We start from the raw sequence: 14460 nt of genomic DNA, 5'->3' as shown, positions 1-14460 counted from the left end.
CTCACGCCCGATGTTATCGACGTTGAACTGCTTCTGGCGGAAACACTTACCTGAAATGAAAAAGAAAGGCATATTTTAATATTACGAGGATGGTCAGTTGTTATAACTTAATTAAAAGCTAATTGCCGAAAATTTTGACGATCTCTATGGCTGCAAAACTTTTGGCACATCAAGCATAAATTAGCCCCCTTTTCCTGGTAGAAACGACTCTGTTAATTTCGTCAACATGCTGTAAAAGTAAATTTTCAGCCGTGACATTTACTATATACATTTGTCGCGTGTGCGTCGCATGGGAGCATCGTCGCTCTTGTCGTTAGCGCATGTATAAAATGACTTCCACGTCGACAACTCTTTACAACGTCCGTGCGAGCGATATATGTATATGCAGCCACTGCGGCGGCATCATGTACGCCCGCATTAATAATTCAATGAATACGTAAACAAAATTCCTACGCCACTCATCAACAATGACAACGAGATCTCTTCGAGGACAAGGGAGTAAGAGAAAGAAAACGAAGGGTGAGGTAAACGATCTGCATGCATATATATATACTCGCTAATAACTCTGCTGCAACCTACACGAGCAGTCTTCGCAACAAGCGTCCGTTACTCGATGTGCTTGACTGACGTACGGCCTCGATCGAACGACAGTCTTGTAGCGTGCGCAGTGTACATATCATACGAGCTTTGCGCTTTCCCTCAGCTATTCACAGACACGTACGATATAGTGGGATGAGCAAATAAAATGTTGGAAAAAAAAATTGAAGAAGAAGTGACGGCATGTCTTTACTGGCGGCGTGCGTGCGTCGGAAGTGCCACCGGCAAAAACAACCATGGGATATTTACGCGCCGGAGGAGGAATACTGCTGCCGCAGAGTTACGATTGGCCAAATGATGGCAAAAAATTTTCGTTCTTTGAGAGATCCGCGGTAATGCGGCTCTCTCTCTCTCTCCCTTTTTAACAGATAAAGCCTTTATTGGATGACTCATGTTTTTAATAACTTATTACGTTATTATGTTGTAAATAGTGTGGGATAATAGTTGCTAAAAAAATTTATGTACTTTAATAATTTGTTGAGAAATATGGAGGTAGACTTGATTTTTTATCAATATACATCAAGCTGATGGATATCTTCCGGTGCTCTCGATAGCTCTTGTATATATATTATTTAATTATATTTTCCTTTCTTCAGAAGCGCAGTTGCTTGATTTTTAAATCATATACTCATATATATTTCAAAAGTTTCAACTAATGGGTTGCTTTAATACTTGAAAAATATTTAATTGTAATTTAATTCTATTGTGCGATGTCATTCATTTCTTCAATAAATGCAAATAAATAATTGACAAGTACACAATTATAAGCAACCTATTGAAAGTAAAAATATCAAATTCTCAGGAAAATACATGTGAATAAATAAGAAAAATCTAGTTTTTTCACTCAAACCTTCTTTTTGTACAAATATTCACCTATAATTGACCGACTAGAAGCTACATAAAGAATAATATTTTTTTTTCCATGAAAGTAAGTACCTTAATTGGATTGGGTAGTATAGGAAAGCATTATTAAAAAAATGTTTTTCCTACCATTAAGTCCGTAATATCTGTGGCAATTAAAAAACCAAACATTCTTTTTTATTTTCGGAGCGCAAATTAAACGGAAATCGAAACGATTCTATACGCGCAATAAAGTACTGAAGTGCCCATTTTCAAATTCCAACTGAAACAATGATGCAATTTGGTCGCGACGAAGTAAAACGCACGCGAGCGCACGAAGCGAGACGAAAAGAAGAAGAAGCAGCCGCGTGCATTCTGCAAACGACGAAGAGGCACGAAGTGCGAATTGCGCGCGGGATATGAAGCTCAATAAAAACAAAGCGCATCAATAAAGTCGGCAGAGATGACGAAGAAGAAGACGGACAGCGTGAGCGCAACAGCAAAGTTCAAAGCTCTTTTGATATGCGAAAAGGACAAAAGACGGAGCAGGCGAGAAACGCGCTTGTCGATCAAACGTCGTAACCGTCTGTAGCTAGCGAACGGGCGTCGGACGACGACGCGACGACGACGTCTCCATCAGGCGTCAGCCTCAAGGCTCTTTCTTATTTCTCACTTTTATTGCACGTCAGCCTCGCGCCCAGTTCGTCCATCACTTGCACAGCTCGAGCAGCCCTTTAGTTTGATTGCAAGCACGTCGTCGCCCTCGTTGCCGTTTCTATTGTCCGTTAAATTGAAATTCAACTTGCGCGCTTCACTTTCATTTCAGTAACACTTCCAGCGTACACTTCAAAGGAATTGCTTACGCCTCTACTTGAGTGAATGAAACTTGATCCTCGTAAATCAATGTATTTTCGATAATTATCGCATCGATCAGATATGAACGACCATTCATAAGAGACTTTTCGTGTACATTCGAAACAATACATAACAAAGAAGCAACAAAAGAAAGAAATCACGGTAACAGCATAAATCAAACTTTTTAAATCGAGCAAAAGTTCGAGTGAAAGAGAATCGCGCACTTTTGCGATGAATTTAAATTTCTAGGTTGTCGTGCACGTTGCGAAAAAATCTTATCTACTCACGAGTTATTAAAGCTAAACGTCAAATAATGGTCAAGCCTTATACGAAATGAAATACACTCACTCCCTCTGGTATCAAAAAAAAGAAAAGGAAAAAGAATTTTCGTTTTTTTTTCACGAGACTTCCATCAGCCAGAGCGAAATAAATGGGAAAGTCGCTTGAACTATACGCGGGAAAAAAAAGGAAAAACCGGATAAACAAATGAAAAAGAAAGAAAGAGAAACAGAGGTGAGAGTGGTAGAAGGGAGGGGAAGAAGAAGGTCGCGACACGGCGGCCTGATAAAGCAACAGCAGCAGCAGAGAGAGAGAGAGAGAGAGAGAGAGAGAGAGTCAGAGAGTATACGGATAGTTAGAGGACAGGCAGAGAGTATACGAGAGATACGAGTCGGCTGCTGCTGGTGCTTGGTACAACGTATGATTATCCGTCCTCGAGGGACTTCCGGCCGCCGTAGCAGCAGCAGCTACGGTTATTAGCCGTCGTTTTTATCTTCGAGCTCAATTAGCGAATATCATTCCGTAATGCAACGTGACGCGCGCTGCCTCTCTCTCTCTCCCTCTCTTCCACTCTTTTTTCTTTCTCTTTCTCCTCTGCGCTTTCTTCCTTTTATTTTTTGTTGTTGTTGCATCCCCCGTGTTGTTCGCTGTCGCGCGCGTGAGTGTTGGATTTCCGTCGATTGCTCGCAGGTGCATCAGGCCATAGCTGTTTTCCGTCTCCGGATAATGCGCCTTCGCCAATAATTACTGCTGTATGCTTTCTGTCCCACGAATTCACGCGATCGAATTAATGAAATAATCGACGATTCTTTGAGTGGGAGAACCAGCAGCCAAACCAATTATTGCCTATTTCACACGGATCTTCCAGTGTATAACTTTGTTCGGCGTGGGTGGACACCACATAAGTCTTTTCCTTCTCATTCGCCTTTCGTGCCTTTGTATGTTGTTTCCTATGACGAATTGACGTCGAATGTTTCTGATCCTCGTATCGATAAGTTAGCTAATTCTCTCAATCAACTAGACGTTGAGGGAACGATCCTTTAACAAAATTTACGGTTTTGATTCGATTGCTAAAAATCTACGCGAACAAAATCGCCAACAGACATCCGTTTATTTCTGCAATCGTCGCAGTCATAACTATAAATTGCAGCGATCTCGCGAAAGAAAATCCCTGTCGCGCACACATATCAATAACAATTCTCTCTCGCACATATCATTGAAAAGGAAAAAAAAAAGGTCGTCACGCTCAGCCTCGTCAATTCCATTCAGGGAACACGGATGTAGAAGCGTTATTTACAACGCAACAAGAGAGCGAGTCCGCGGGACGAGTGAGAAACGTTAATAAGTGATAACATTTTATACCTGTCGCAGTGCATCGCGTTCCCATGGTTCTCGTCACAGAGACGCGCGCTCGCGGTGCGGATTAGCCGTCGAGTGAGAGCTCGAATATAAAGTTAATTATAGACAACGCGAGCGATGGCTGTACGTTAGCTCTGCCGTGCAAATCCTGCGTTACGCTGCGCGGCAGTTACGCATTCGGCCACATAAATAACGATCGCCAAGCCATGCGCGTGCACGTGGATATGTCGCTGCATATAGATACACGCCGTCCGTACGTCGCGTATCTCTCGTGACAAGTTTGCCTCAATCACGTAAGGCACGCTGGTCGCGCGCTCGCGTTCAGCCGATGATTATTATTGGCTGCCTCCGCGCGCGGCGGGACGAAAAGAATAAAAAAGAATAAAGCGATCGGCATCAATATTCATAGCGGAGTTTAAATGCGCTATACTATCATCGATTTACGATCGCGAGCGCACGGCTCGCGATGTTTAATTAAACATCCATCCAGCTGAGCAGCGCCAGCAGCAGCTACTTGCGCCACTTTGTCTTCTTCTTGTTGTTTGTTTTTCCTCAGGGTCAATTAACATTTCTTTTTCTTTGGCGAGTGTGGGGTAATTTATTCGAGGGTGGACAATTCTTGTGTGTGACGGTTAATTAGTCAGGTAAGGAACGGCCAGCGACAGCGGGAAAACAATTAAAGTAAGGGGGCCCGCGACCATGCACAAAGGCCACTTTCAAATTAAGCGACTCAAAACGCATATATGCTCGCTTACAGTAGTCTTAAGTACCTCCGGTGGGCGGTTCGCGTGCTGCTGCTCCCCGCGAGCCTCGATTCTTCTTCGCGCGACGGATATAATGAGCTAAAAACGGATACTTCGACAAAAATAAACAATGGAGCTTCAATAATTGAATATAACGTCTATACGAATCGAAAGAAAGAAAGGATATAATACGTTTGACGAAAAGTGAAAAAGAAGAGGGGAGGAGGAGGTTGAAAGACTGGCGCGGTGGTCACTCAGTTCGATGTCAGCTCGCTAATTGGCAGCCGTGTCGCATAGAGCCGGTTTTACTGCTGTTGCTGCTGCTGCAAGAGGATGCCTTGTCGCGTAATTCGTAAGCGGCTCTTACTCCCTCCTCGTAACTCCCTACTATACCATTTTCTTATACGTACTCTCGATAATCCTTTTGCAACCTTATAGAGGACAATCCTCAATAAAATGTTGTTTTATACGTGACGTTTAGATGGTACATAGATTTTGCTATAAATTAATGAAAGAGCTCGAAAGCTTATATTTTATTATATCATAAATATTTGACGTGGAAATCTTAGCATTTTGAGATGATTGAATTTTCACGAAATCTGTGCTATTTCAGTTTTGTCTGCTGAATTCAAAATTCAACGATGCACCATTACTCGTTATTGAGATTGAAAAAAACAAGATCAAAGAAAGTATATATGAGTCGAGTGAAATTTGCGCCAATTAACAATTATTAAAAATTCCATGCTGCGACGTCAATTAAATTACAGTCCCGTAAACAAGCCGAGAGCAATTGCCAATTCTTTCGCCGTCATTAACCGTATCCCTTTCCTTTCTCCCGCGCGCGTGTGTCTTTGTTTCTTCTCGTACGATGTCACCTACAAACGTGGGCGAACTTCTGCGAGCATAAGAAACGACTTATACTGATGAGAATGGGAGGCTCGACTGCGATATCCGCGATGCGACCGTTGTCTCCTTGTCGACCCGTGTGTACTTGAGGGATATATAATGGCATGGCTACTGGGTGGTCGCGGTTTCACTTTACGAATTTGTTATCACAAGAGATAATGAATCATTTGCTTGATGGATAAAACCTCAAGGATTGCCTGGAGATAGCGAACATTAACTCCTTTAGATTTTATCGTCAGTTTGATTCTTCTTTGACTGATACTCTTGCGGATAAATTTACTGATCTATAGATCGTAGACTTGAGCACTCATGAAAGGAATGTCGAATGCAGCGCAACATTTCTCTATCTTTGATGAAAATGAGATTTTGTTTGTAAATCCTACCTCTACAGTAGGATTAACAAACTGTATTCTTCAATTTTCTTCCAAATTTCATAAGTATTGAAATTAGAAATACTGACAGGCATAAATGTATAATGAACGCACGTGTGTTTGTATAAATCGTATGTTATGTATTATATATACGTACACAAACTTGAAAACCTATCTAAAACAAACAGTCAAGCGATGTATCAGTCGCTGTTGAACTCTCAAAAGTGCTACTCACTAGCTAATTTATATTTTGATTTTGCGTTTATTATTCATATCGTGTAAAGTGCATAAATTCAGTGGCAGATTTTCCTTTATTTAAATTTTTCACGAGTAATATTTGAAAATAAAAACTTTCAGATAAAAATGAATAGTTCGAAAAGAAATATAGATACAAACCAAAGTGCAAATACTAATTTCACGTTTTCATTACCAATTTCGACTTTTGAAAATGTGAATGCAAACGTTGCAACAGTTGATAGGAAACGTAAAGCTACGTGGGAAGCTGGAGGTATTAATTCTGAATGTTAATGTTTTCAGTATAATGTAATTATTAGAATTAGCTGCCTTTTTTATTTAATTAGGACCTGCAAAAAAGAAGCGTACCCACTGTGACATTCAAGCAAAAAGGCAGCTTTTCAATACTAAAGCCATTAAGAAGAAAAAAAATAATTCTAATTTTACGGAGACTAAAAAAACGAAGGTAAATTTTGATTTAAGAGTAATATATGAATGAAAAATTTTATCATTTTTTATCATTCTTTAATAAGGTATTATTCCAAAAAATAATATATCTTGATGGTCATGAATTCTCATCTACAAATGCTGTCACTGATTACCAAGTAAATTACAGCGAGTTTCCATCAAAAAGCGGCAGAACCGATGACAAATTCAAAGTTACTGTATTAACTGAAAATGAAACTCCGACTAAAAGAGGTATTACAATTTTCGTTTTCATGGAAGTGAAAAGCTTCAATGATTATAAGTCAATATTTGTTGAGAACTTATTTAATAATTGAAATAATAACAAAAATCATATTCAATATTTTTAATTGAGCTCTAAAATATTATCAAATAAATCATAATGATTTGTTAAAAATTTTAATATCTATGAAAGTTCACTCAAATTTGCAGAATTGAACAGCATTGTGATAATTATATATGAAAAAAATTTCAGTTGAAAAAACTAAATGGAAGGTATCAAAAATACCACTCCATTTCAAAGAAGCTCTAGCAAATACAGTGAAATCATAAGCTCATTTTGATCTTTCTACAAACGACAACATCAATAATAATACCTTACCTTATCCTGCAAGTAAGAGTTTTTAATTTTCTATAATATTCAAATATTCCATTTTGAAACATACAATTTCTAATATATTATATCTTTTTAGCCTTTAGTATTGATATGACCAAATCCAAGTGGAAGATGAATAGTTTCAACAAAGAAAATTATTAGCAGATTCCGGGTGATAAAATATGTTATCGAAAGAATGCAATACAAGTTTTGTTTTAATAATTGATGAAATGAAATCTTTTGTGAAGTGTATGCTAAATAAGCTAAAAATTTTATGTAAAAGCTTAAGCGTAAAATTGTTTAGTAATATGATGTTCGAATAATTTGATGATTTTTATAAACGCATGAAATCTGTCACATAAATTTTATAATCGATCATTTATTTTCAAAAGCAAACCACCGGCAGTCAATTAAGCCTACAAAAGCGCATTCTTCAAAATGGAAAGTTTCTCTGGCGAATCGACACAATGGAACCTCTTGAAAAGGGTCGAAGGAACGATCTGTAGGTAAACAAGGATAAAGCTTGCCTAGTAGAAAAACGCAACCACAAATGCCTCATTACCAGTCTTAGCCACACCCTTTGACTAATAAGCCAGTGGCAGTATGTTGACGCTTCGGAGGCATCAAGCAGCCAAGCTAAACACTGACAAATTATCCCTGGCTTTCTCTCTCAGCGATGATAAATGCAAAGGCCTGTCAATCCTCGGCTCTGCGGACGCAAACAAAAGAGCTGTGCGTGCGCAGGTAGGCGCCACCTGCAGTGGCTTAAGGATAAGGCTATTCCATTAGAGGGTTCGGCGCGCGCCAACCGCAAGACGCCGCAGCGTCCGTCCGTCAGTTTCTCGTCATAAACGACCTCCTCGACACATGACGGATGGCCGCGCGCTGCATATACACGCCTCGCTGCTACTGCTGCTGCTGGGATATTAATTTGGTAATTTATGGGGGCCCGATTAAGCTAATGCGCGAAATGTTGGCAGGTCATCGCGCAGGACACCTTACCACCGGCACCACCACCACCACCACCACCACCACCACCACCAGCAGCGCCTCGCTTCTATTGTGCGCGTCTGTGTGTGTATACGCGTATTGTCCACCGCTGACTTGCCGCTCTGAGAGCGACGTATAAGCGCGCGCTGCTGCTAGCACTGCATTGAAATTGACGTGGGACGACCGCGACGAAATTAACGGCGCTGTGTTTTGCTGCCAGCTCGCGAACTTGATCGATTTATACGCTTTCGCGCCGCGAGGCGTCAACCGCAATATGGTCATCGGCGCTCTCTTCCCCCCTCCCTCCCCTCCTTTCTCGGTGTCTTTAAGATCTTCGATGCATTTTCCGGACTGAATTATTTCCGTATACCTTGCTGTAAAACCGGAAACAAACGTTTACGATGTTCCACAGCTGCGAAGTTTGTTTGCGTGGTGGCGAATTTCATCGATGACTCGCTGATTCCAAGTTATCGCGCACTAAAGTTTCTAAACATATATTTTATGTTGACGCTCTGGCAAACTTGCGCATATACGAAATAGTACTAAACACTCGAATAAATGTAGTTATAAAAGGCACATTACACGGGCCGCGCGCTTGGTGTGAGAAAATCATAAGCTAACGTTCGGCAAGTGAAAGTTTCAACTCGTCGTTTCGCCGCCAGCCGGGTAATATTCTGATAACTGTTTGACGATAATGTTAAAAGTGTGAGTTAAACGTGTCGAACGATAAATGATCGATCGATTTAATTAAGATTAAGCTAATAATTAGCTGTAGCCTGTAGTTAAACGTAAAAAGAAAAGAGAAAAATGAGCTTTTCATTACTATCGCGCGTTCAATTAACTTCCTAACGATTTCACAAATACGACAGCCTTCGCGAATAACATTATATACCCGCATACGCATAGATTCTTTCGTAAACTCTCGCGCAAATTAATTAATCCCCGTATAATGTAGTCGGTAAAAAATGCCACTTTACCATCAATTATCGAGCGGCTACCATTCTTACATAGGCGGACGCAAAAGGCAAAAGACACGTTTAGCTGCAGCGAGTCGGTCATCAATATTATCAAGACGCCGCTGTTGCTGCCCCTTAATGCAGGCGCGCGCGTGTTTGACGAGAGTCATTCATCCTCATCCCACACCTACGCGCAGACACAAGGTGAGCGGTGGCGCGCGGGAGGCGCGTTCATCTATCAAAACGACGAGGTCACCGCTGTGGGGCCCTAGGTCGACACTCTGCCGCGCGTGTTACGCGCCAACACTAAATACACAATTATACCGAAAAACAAGTCTCGACGCGTTACTCCTGCTTTTTCTATGTATACGATAGCGCATAATGTAAAAATTAGTTTGCCTCGGTAAAATGCTAAATGTTTTCAAGTTTATAGCGATTATATGTGTATGCAAACGTCCTTTCTGGTTGTCAACGGAAGCGTTGGTGCTTTGTCTGTTTTAGGTTAGCACTCACGTGAGTTCCGAGCATGGGATATTTAATGCAGACGAACTGCGACTTACCTGAAACAAAAATCAGAAAGAATTGGTTTATTATCGGCGTAAATTTGGAGCACGAATATAATTTGTTGCACTTTAAGCCGTCGGGACGTGAATGCATTTAAAAACTTTACTAATTAAAGTTACACTTAGCATTCAAGCTTTTCATCGAACGTTGTTATCACGCCAAATCTGATCTGTAAAGCGGAATCCGTCCAAAAGCTCTTTCGCACTGTTTAAGCATAGTCGTTAGCTTCTGTCGAATCGTCTGCACACGTGAGTGTTGGCATTAACGAGCTCATATAACAGCAGGATATCATGTGTTAATGCTCGTTGATCCCGTAAATAGATTCCGCTAGGCATTTCTCGAAAAGAAAATTTTGTCAGCACCGGCAACGAATCGAAATCCCGCGAGCTAGGCTTTCTTATCCGTCTTCGCGCGATAAATAAGCCCATTTCAAAATTCTACGCATCTTAATTCTGAAGGTGTAGGAATACACCATAAGCAACTGCTTCATCGGGCGATCATTTCCCGCTGACTCTTTCTTTCTCTCTCTCTCTCTCTTCCTCCCTCTCTCTCTCTCTCTCGTCGTAATTCATGAAAAAGAGGGAAAAAACGATACCGCCCTTCTTAGCTTACTCGTAATACGTGTGTGTGCATGTGTGTGTGCGAGAGACCGGCCGGCCGGCTGCTAATTATAGCCTCCTATTTATTTTATTTACGCGAACGAGTGTGCGTCTGTGTATGTGTGCGCGCGCGTGCGCGTGTGTATGTGTGCGTGCGCGCCCGCGTGTGTGAGCAGTGGAGCTCGTTCGCGCTGTGCTGTCATAAATCAAAATTCCATTTCAACGTTTTAACGAAGGATCAAATAAAACACTTTAATTGACGTTTTTACGGCGCTCGGCAGCCGAACTCTTGCCCGAACGACGTTGCTGACCCTACTATACGCCTTCTCTTTCTGCGTTTTACCGGTGTTGTATAAGGCCGACACCGCCGCAACGGTTTTGCTCGCGCTGTTGAACGATTGCTTACCGACGATGGCCCGTAGTTTTTGGATTTTTGTACAAGACGATATAGCTACGATGTATATTATAGGAGAACGATTTCAATGTTGTCGAACATTTTTTTCAAGTTTGTGGATATTTGTCAATTACGTTTCGTATTTTGCAGCTTATCCTTTTTAGTGAATATTTTCCTTTTTTAAAGTTTTGTCGGCGAAATTAAATAACACGGTATTAGTGAGCTTGAGATAATTTAAATGAAATTTCAAATAAATTTAATGATACATCTTTTTGTTGCTTAAAACTAACTGCTCGACATTAAACGTCCGTACTTGTAAACATTTAGCTAATAGCTCATCAAAGCTCAAGAAAAATTATAAAAATCTTATAAAAAAAAATACGCACGTAGGTTTATCCAATCAATTCGAGCGAACAGCAATAGCGGAAATCTTCCGAAATTCCGGTAAATTCGGCGAAGGCAAGGCGAAGGTAACATTATTTTGCATAAACGCAGCGTAAACCCGACTGCCTCTCCCTCCACAAACGAAAGGGAATCGTAGAAGCGCGAAAAGCTCGGACGTGCCTTAGTCGCGCGCCGCTGCTTACGTATTCCTTGCGAGCTATCTTGAATGTAGAAAAGGGAGGGTGGGTTCGCGCGCTCACCCTCTTCTCGCAGAAAGGAGAGAGAGAGAGAGAGAGAGAGAGTCGCTTCTTCTCGAGTGCCGACGCAAATCCCAAAGGTTGAGTTAGCACCGAGAGTGCTTTGCGTGGGATGCTGCTGCTTCTGCTCCCCCCCCCCTTCTTCCTTTCTATCTGGCCCAGCAAATCTTCGCCCATTAAGCGCGTTTACTTTCGTATTTATTATTGTCTTGTTTTATTCCCGCTAGTTTGTACCTTATTTATAAGTGCGTGATACCATATTTCTTTTCCCCTCTCTCTTCTTCGTTATTTCATTGAAAAAGAAGCTCGTGGAATTGATTTAACGTAGCATAGAAGGTCCACGTCAAGCATATTTTATTGCGGAAATGATGAGTCTTTATAATTGTATGAGTGCTATTGATTTATTGCCTGCTCGCGTACTGCAGCACTTGGCGGCTAATGAGAAATTGAGAAAATAAATTTCATACTTTTGACAGTTTATTGATGAACATTATCACGATTGAGAAATTTGCCAATAATCGAAGGAAGTGTGAAACGTGAAAAAAGCATGCACGTGAATAAAAACTATGATTTCTCTCTTGGACTGACTGTTCTGCGGCTTTCTTTTCGTATATGATGTCGATGCTAAGTGTAAATAAATTGACACTTCCGGATAGAAAGAAATTTTATGATACAGCTCCAGGTTTATCGGACGATCATATTTTTATATGGTTTATATAAATAAATGTTTATTTCCGAATGAATATAATAAAAATAATCAAGTTTATTTTACACAATACATTTTTCATGTATTAAAAAAGTTATAATTCAAACGCACGAAGATCCAATCACACGACCATTTAACTCCGCAGCGACTTCTCCTTAAAATTAACTTTTAAACAACAAGAAAAAAAAAAGGAAGTATATACATTGAACTGGAGAGAGAAAAAAAGTAATTGAAGTTGCTAGCGGCATTATAAAATGGCCTGAGAAACCGAGCGAATCCATCACCCGCAGCTCAAACGTCCATCTCTCGCGTTCGCTTCGACTCGAGACTCGCTGTTGTCGACCTTGAAAGCCTCGAGGCGCCTCGATCGTGTATATATATATAACTATATACACTGCCGCAGGCCTCTCACTTCGTCTTTCGATCCATCTCGTTTGCCCCATTGAGGTAGATCGCTTGAATCCGGTCGCAATTATGGCGGCGCATATACGAGTCTCCACCTTCTCTCTCTTTCGCGAAAGCGGCGAATCTTCTCAGAAAATCGCGTCCCACTTTTCGCGAATTATGCACCAATTACGAACCGAGCTATTGTTGAGAGAGAGATAGAGAGAGAGAGAGAGATAATCATGCCAAAGTCTGACCCTCTTCTTTTTTTTCTTTTGGCGCTTCGGAGAGGGATCAATCAAAAAAGTCGTACAAGTATGTATGTGTACCTTTGGTTGCGCATGGATTATTACAGTAATTTAACCGAAAGCCGCTGACGCCGCCGAGTTGGCCTTTTTGGGGATTTTTCATTATCGCTGCTTTCTATTCATTCGCACGGCTCGGCACAAAGTAATTTCGTGAGATACCCTTGCCTCTCTTTTTTCGGACCCTGCTTTGTCTTTCGTCGGGGCTGCAACCGCGAGCTCGAGTATACTTTTTGGATGATTAAGATATGATCTTCCTCTTCCAAGGATCAATCTTGATCGCCTTGCGCGAGCCGAGTACATTTACTTAGGACAACTTTAATGACGCGTAATGGGGCAGCCTTACATGGGAAAACATTGATTGAAAGCTATTCTGGCATCGTAATGATATAAGCAAGTATTTTTTTGCCGAATCGTGGTTATTTTTTTAATGGGCTCTGTACAGTGCCTGAGGTGAGTTCTTAAATTTTTTACAACGAAAATTTTGTAATTTGCAGACCATTCACTTTCAACGTCCAATCTAAAATTTAATTATAGATTTTAGGACAAAGTAAACTATTTATTGCTAAACGTTTCTGAAAAATTCTTACAAACGCTTATAAAATATATTCTTCACCGTAGCTTTTGACTTATTACAGGATGTATTCGCAAAATACCTCGGTATACCCGCAAGCGTATATTAAAAAAAAATTAATGCAACGTGTATTTTCATTCGCAACTGCGCACACGAATGATTTATTAATATAAAAGTGCAGCGTATGCATCGAAAACAAGTCTTCACAAAGACTCGCACCTCGCGCGAGCGTTATTTATAAGTTTAACCGCGCGAGATTGAAAAGCTTTTAAATGCGCGTCACGAATGATTTACAATCTTCGACAATACATATTTCCAAGAATATATCAATCTCAAGCGCGAAGAATCTTGATTTCAAAGGCATGATATTTCGCAAATGGCGGTGGCAAACGAAAAGAGGAGATATGTCATCAGTCCATCGAGCGACCGACTTTTACGATTGGCGCCGCTGCCGCTGCCGTGTGGACGAATCTCTTCTTTTTAACTCATCATCTGCGGGCTAAGTTGCACGAGGGTAGGGAGAGAGGGAGAGATAATAATACTTCCTCAAAAGCGGTTTCGCAAAAGTCTTTTATTTTTTTTGGTTCTTCCTGCGGGCCTTTCTTCCAGTTTTTCGGGGGCTGCTTCTATGGAAGCTACTAAATTTGAGCGCACAGTGGACGGCGACGCCGACTTCTTTCTTTTTTTCTTTTTTGTTTCTGTGTTTTAGGTTTTTACGATAGCTCACGTTACAACTGATTATGAGAGACCGCACTGTCTCTCTTTTTTTGTTCTTCCTACCTTCTGCCCTTCTTTTGGCGAGTCGCCTTTTTTTCACCCTTCCTGCAGAAGTCTACTTTTTTGTTTACTTCTCTGCTGAATCAACTTTCTTTTACGAGTTTTACCAGTAATCTGTCGTCTTATGGAGTTGTCGTTAACGTATTTCTATGGAAAGATAAAGCCACATAAAACTTTCCACGATTTATGAATAATCTTTTTTCGATGGCTACTGTCATCAAGAGGCAATTTTTAATCAAATCTTTTTTCATAAAAATAAAACATAAAAGTTATTGCGCGATAACTCCTCCGTAACAATGTAATGAGAAATATCTAACGAAAAAATA

General features: G+C 40.7%; 2 protein-coding genes across 2 annotated transcripts in view; one reads left to right on the top strand and one right to left on the bottom strand.

Annotated features, from left to right (window-relative positions):
* Window positions 1–14460, bottom strand: part of LOC131671912 (protein tiptop) — a 115897-nt gene that overhangs the window by 86963 nt on the left and 14474 nt on the right. The gene's annotated exons all lie outside the window — the stretch shown is intronic.
* LOC131671913 (uncharacterized) lies at window positions 6162–7599 on the top strand. The gene is made up of 5 exons (XM_058948713.1): window positions 6162–6458; window positions 6532–6650; window positions 6718–6883; window positions 7125–7262; window positions 7342–7599. The coding sequence occupies exons 1-4, from the start codon at window positions 6314–6316 to the stop codon at window positions 7199–7201; spliced, it is 507 nt and encodes a 168-aa protein (XP_058804696.1). The 5' UTR covers window positions 6162–6313; the 3' UTR covers window positions 7202–7262; window positions 7342–7599.

This window comes from Phymastichus coffea, unplaced genomic scaffold, assembly GCF_024137745.1.
Source record: "Phymastichus coffea isolate CEN01 unplaced genomic scaffold, Cenicafe_Pcof_1.1 PCOF00138, whole genome shotgun sequence".
NCBI lineage: Eukaryota > Metazoa > Arthropoda > Insecta > Hymenoptera > Eulophidae > Phymastichus > Phymastichus coffea.
Note: the sequence above shows the minus strand (reverse complement) of the source record. Positions and strands in the feature narration are given on the sequence as shown.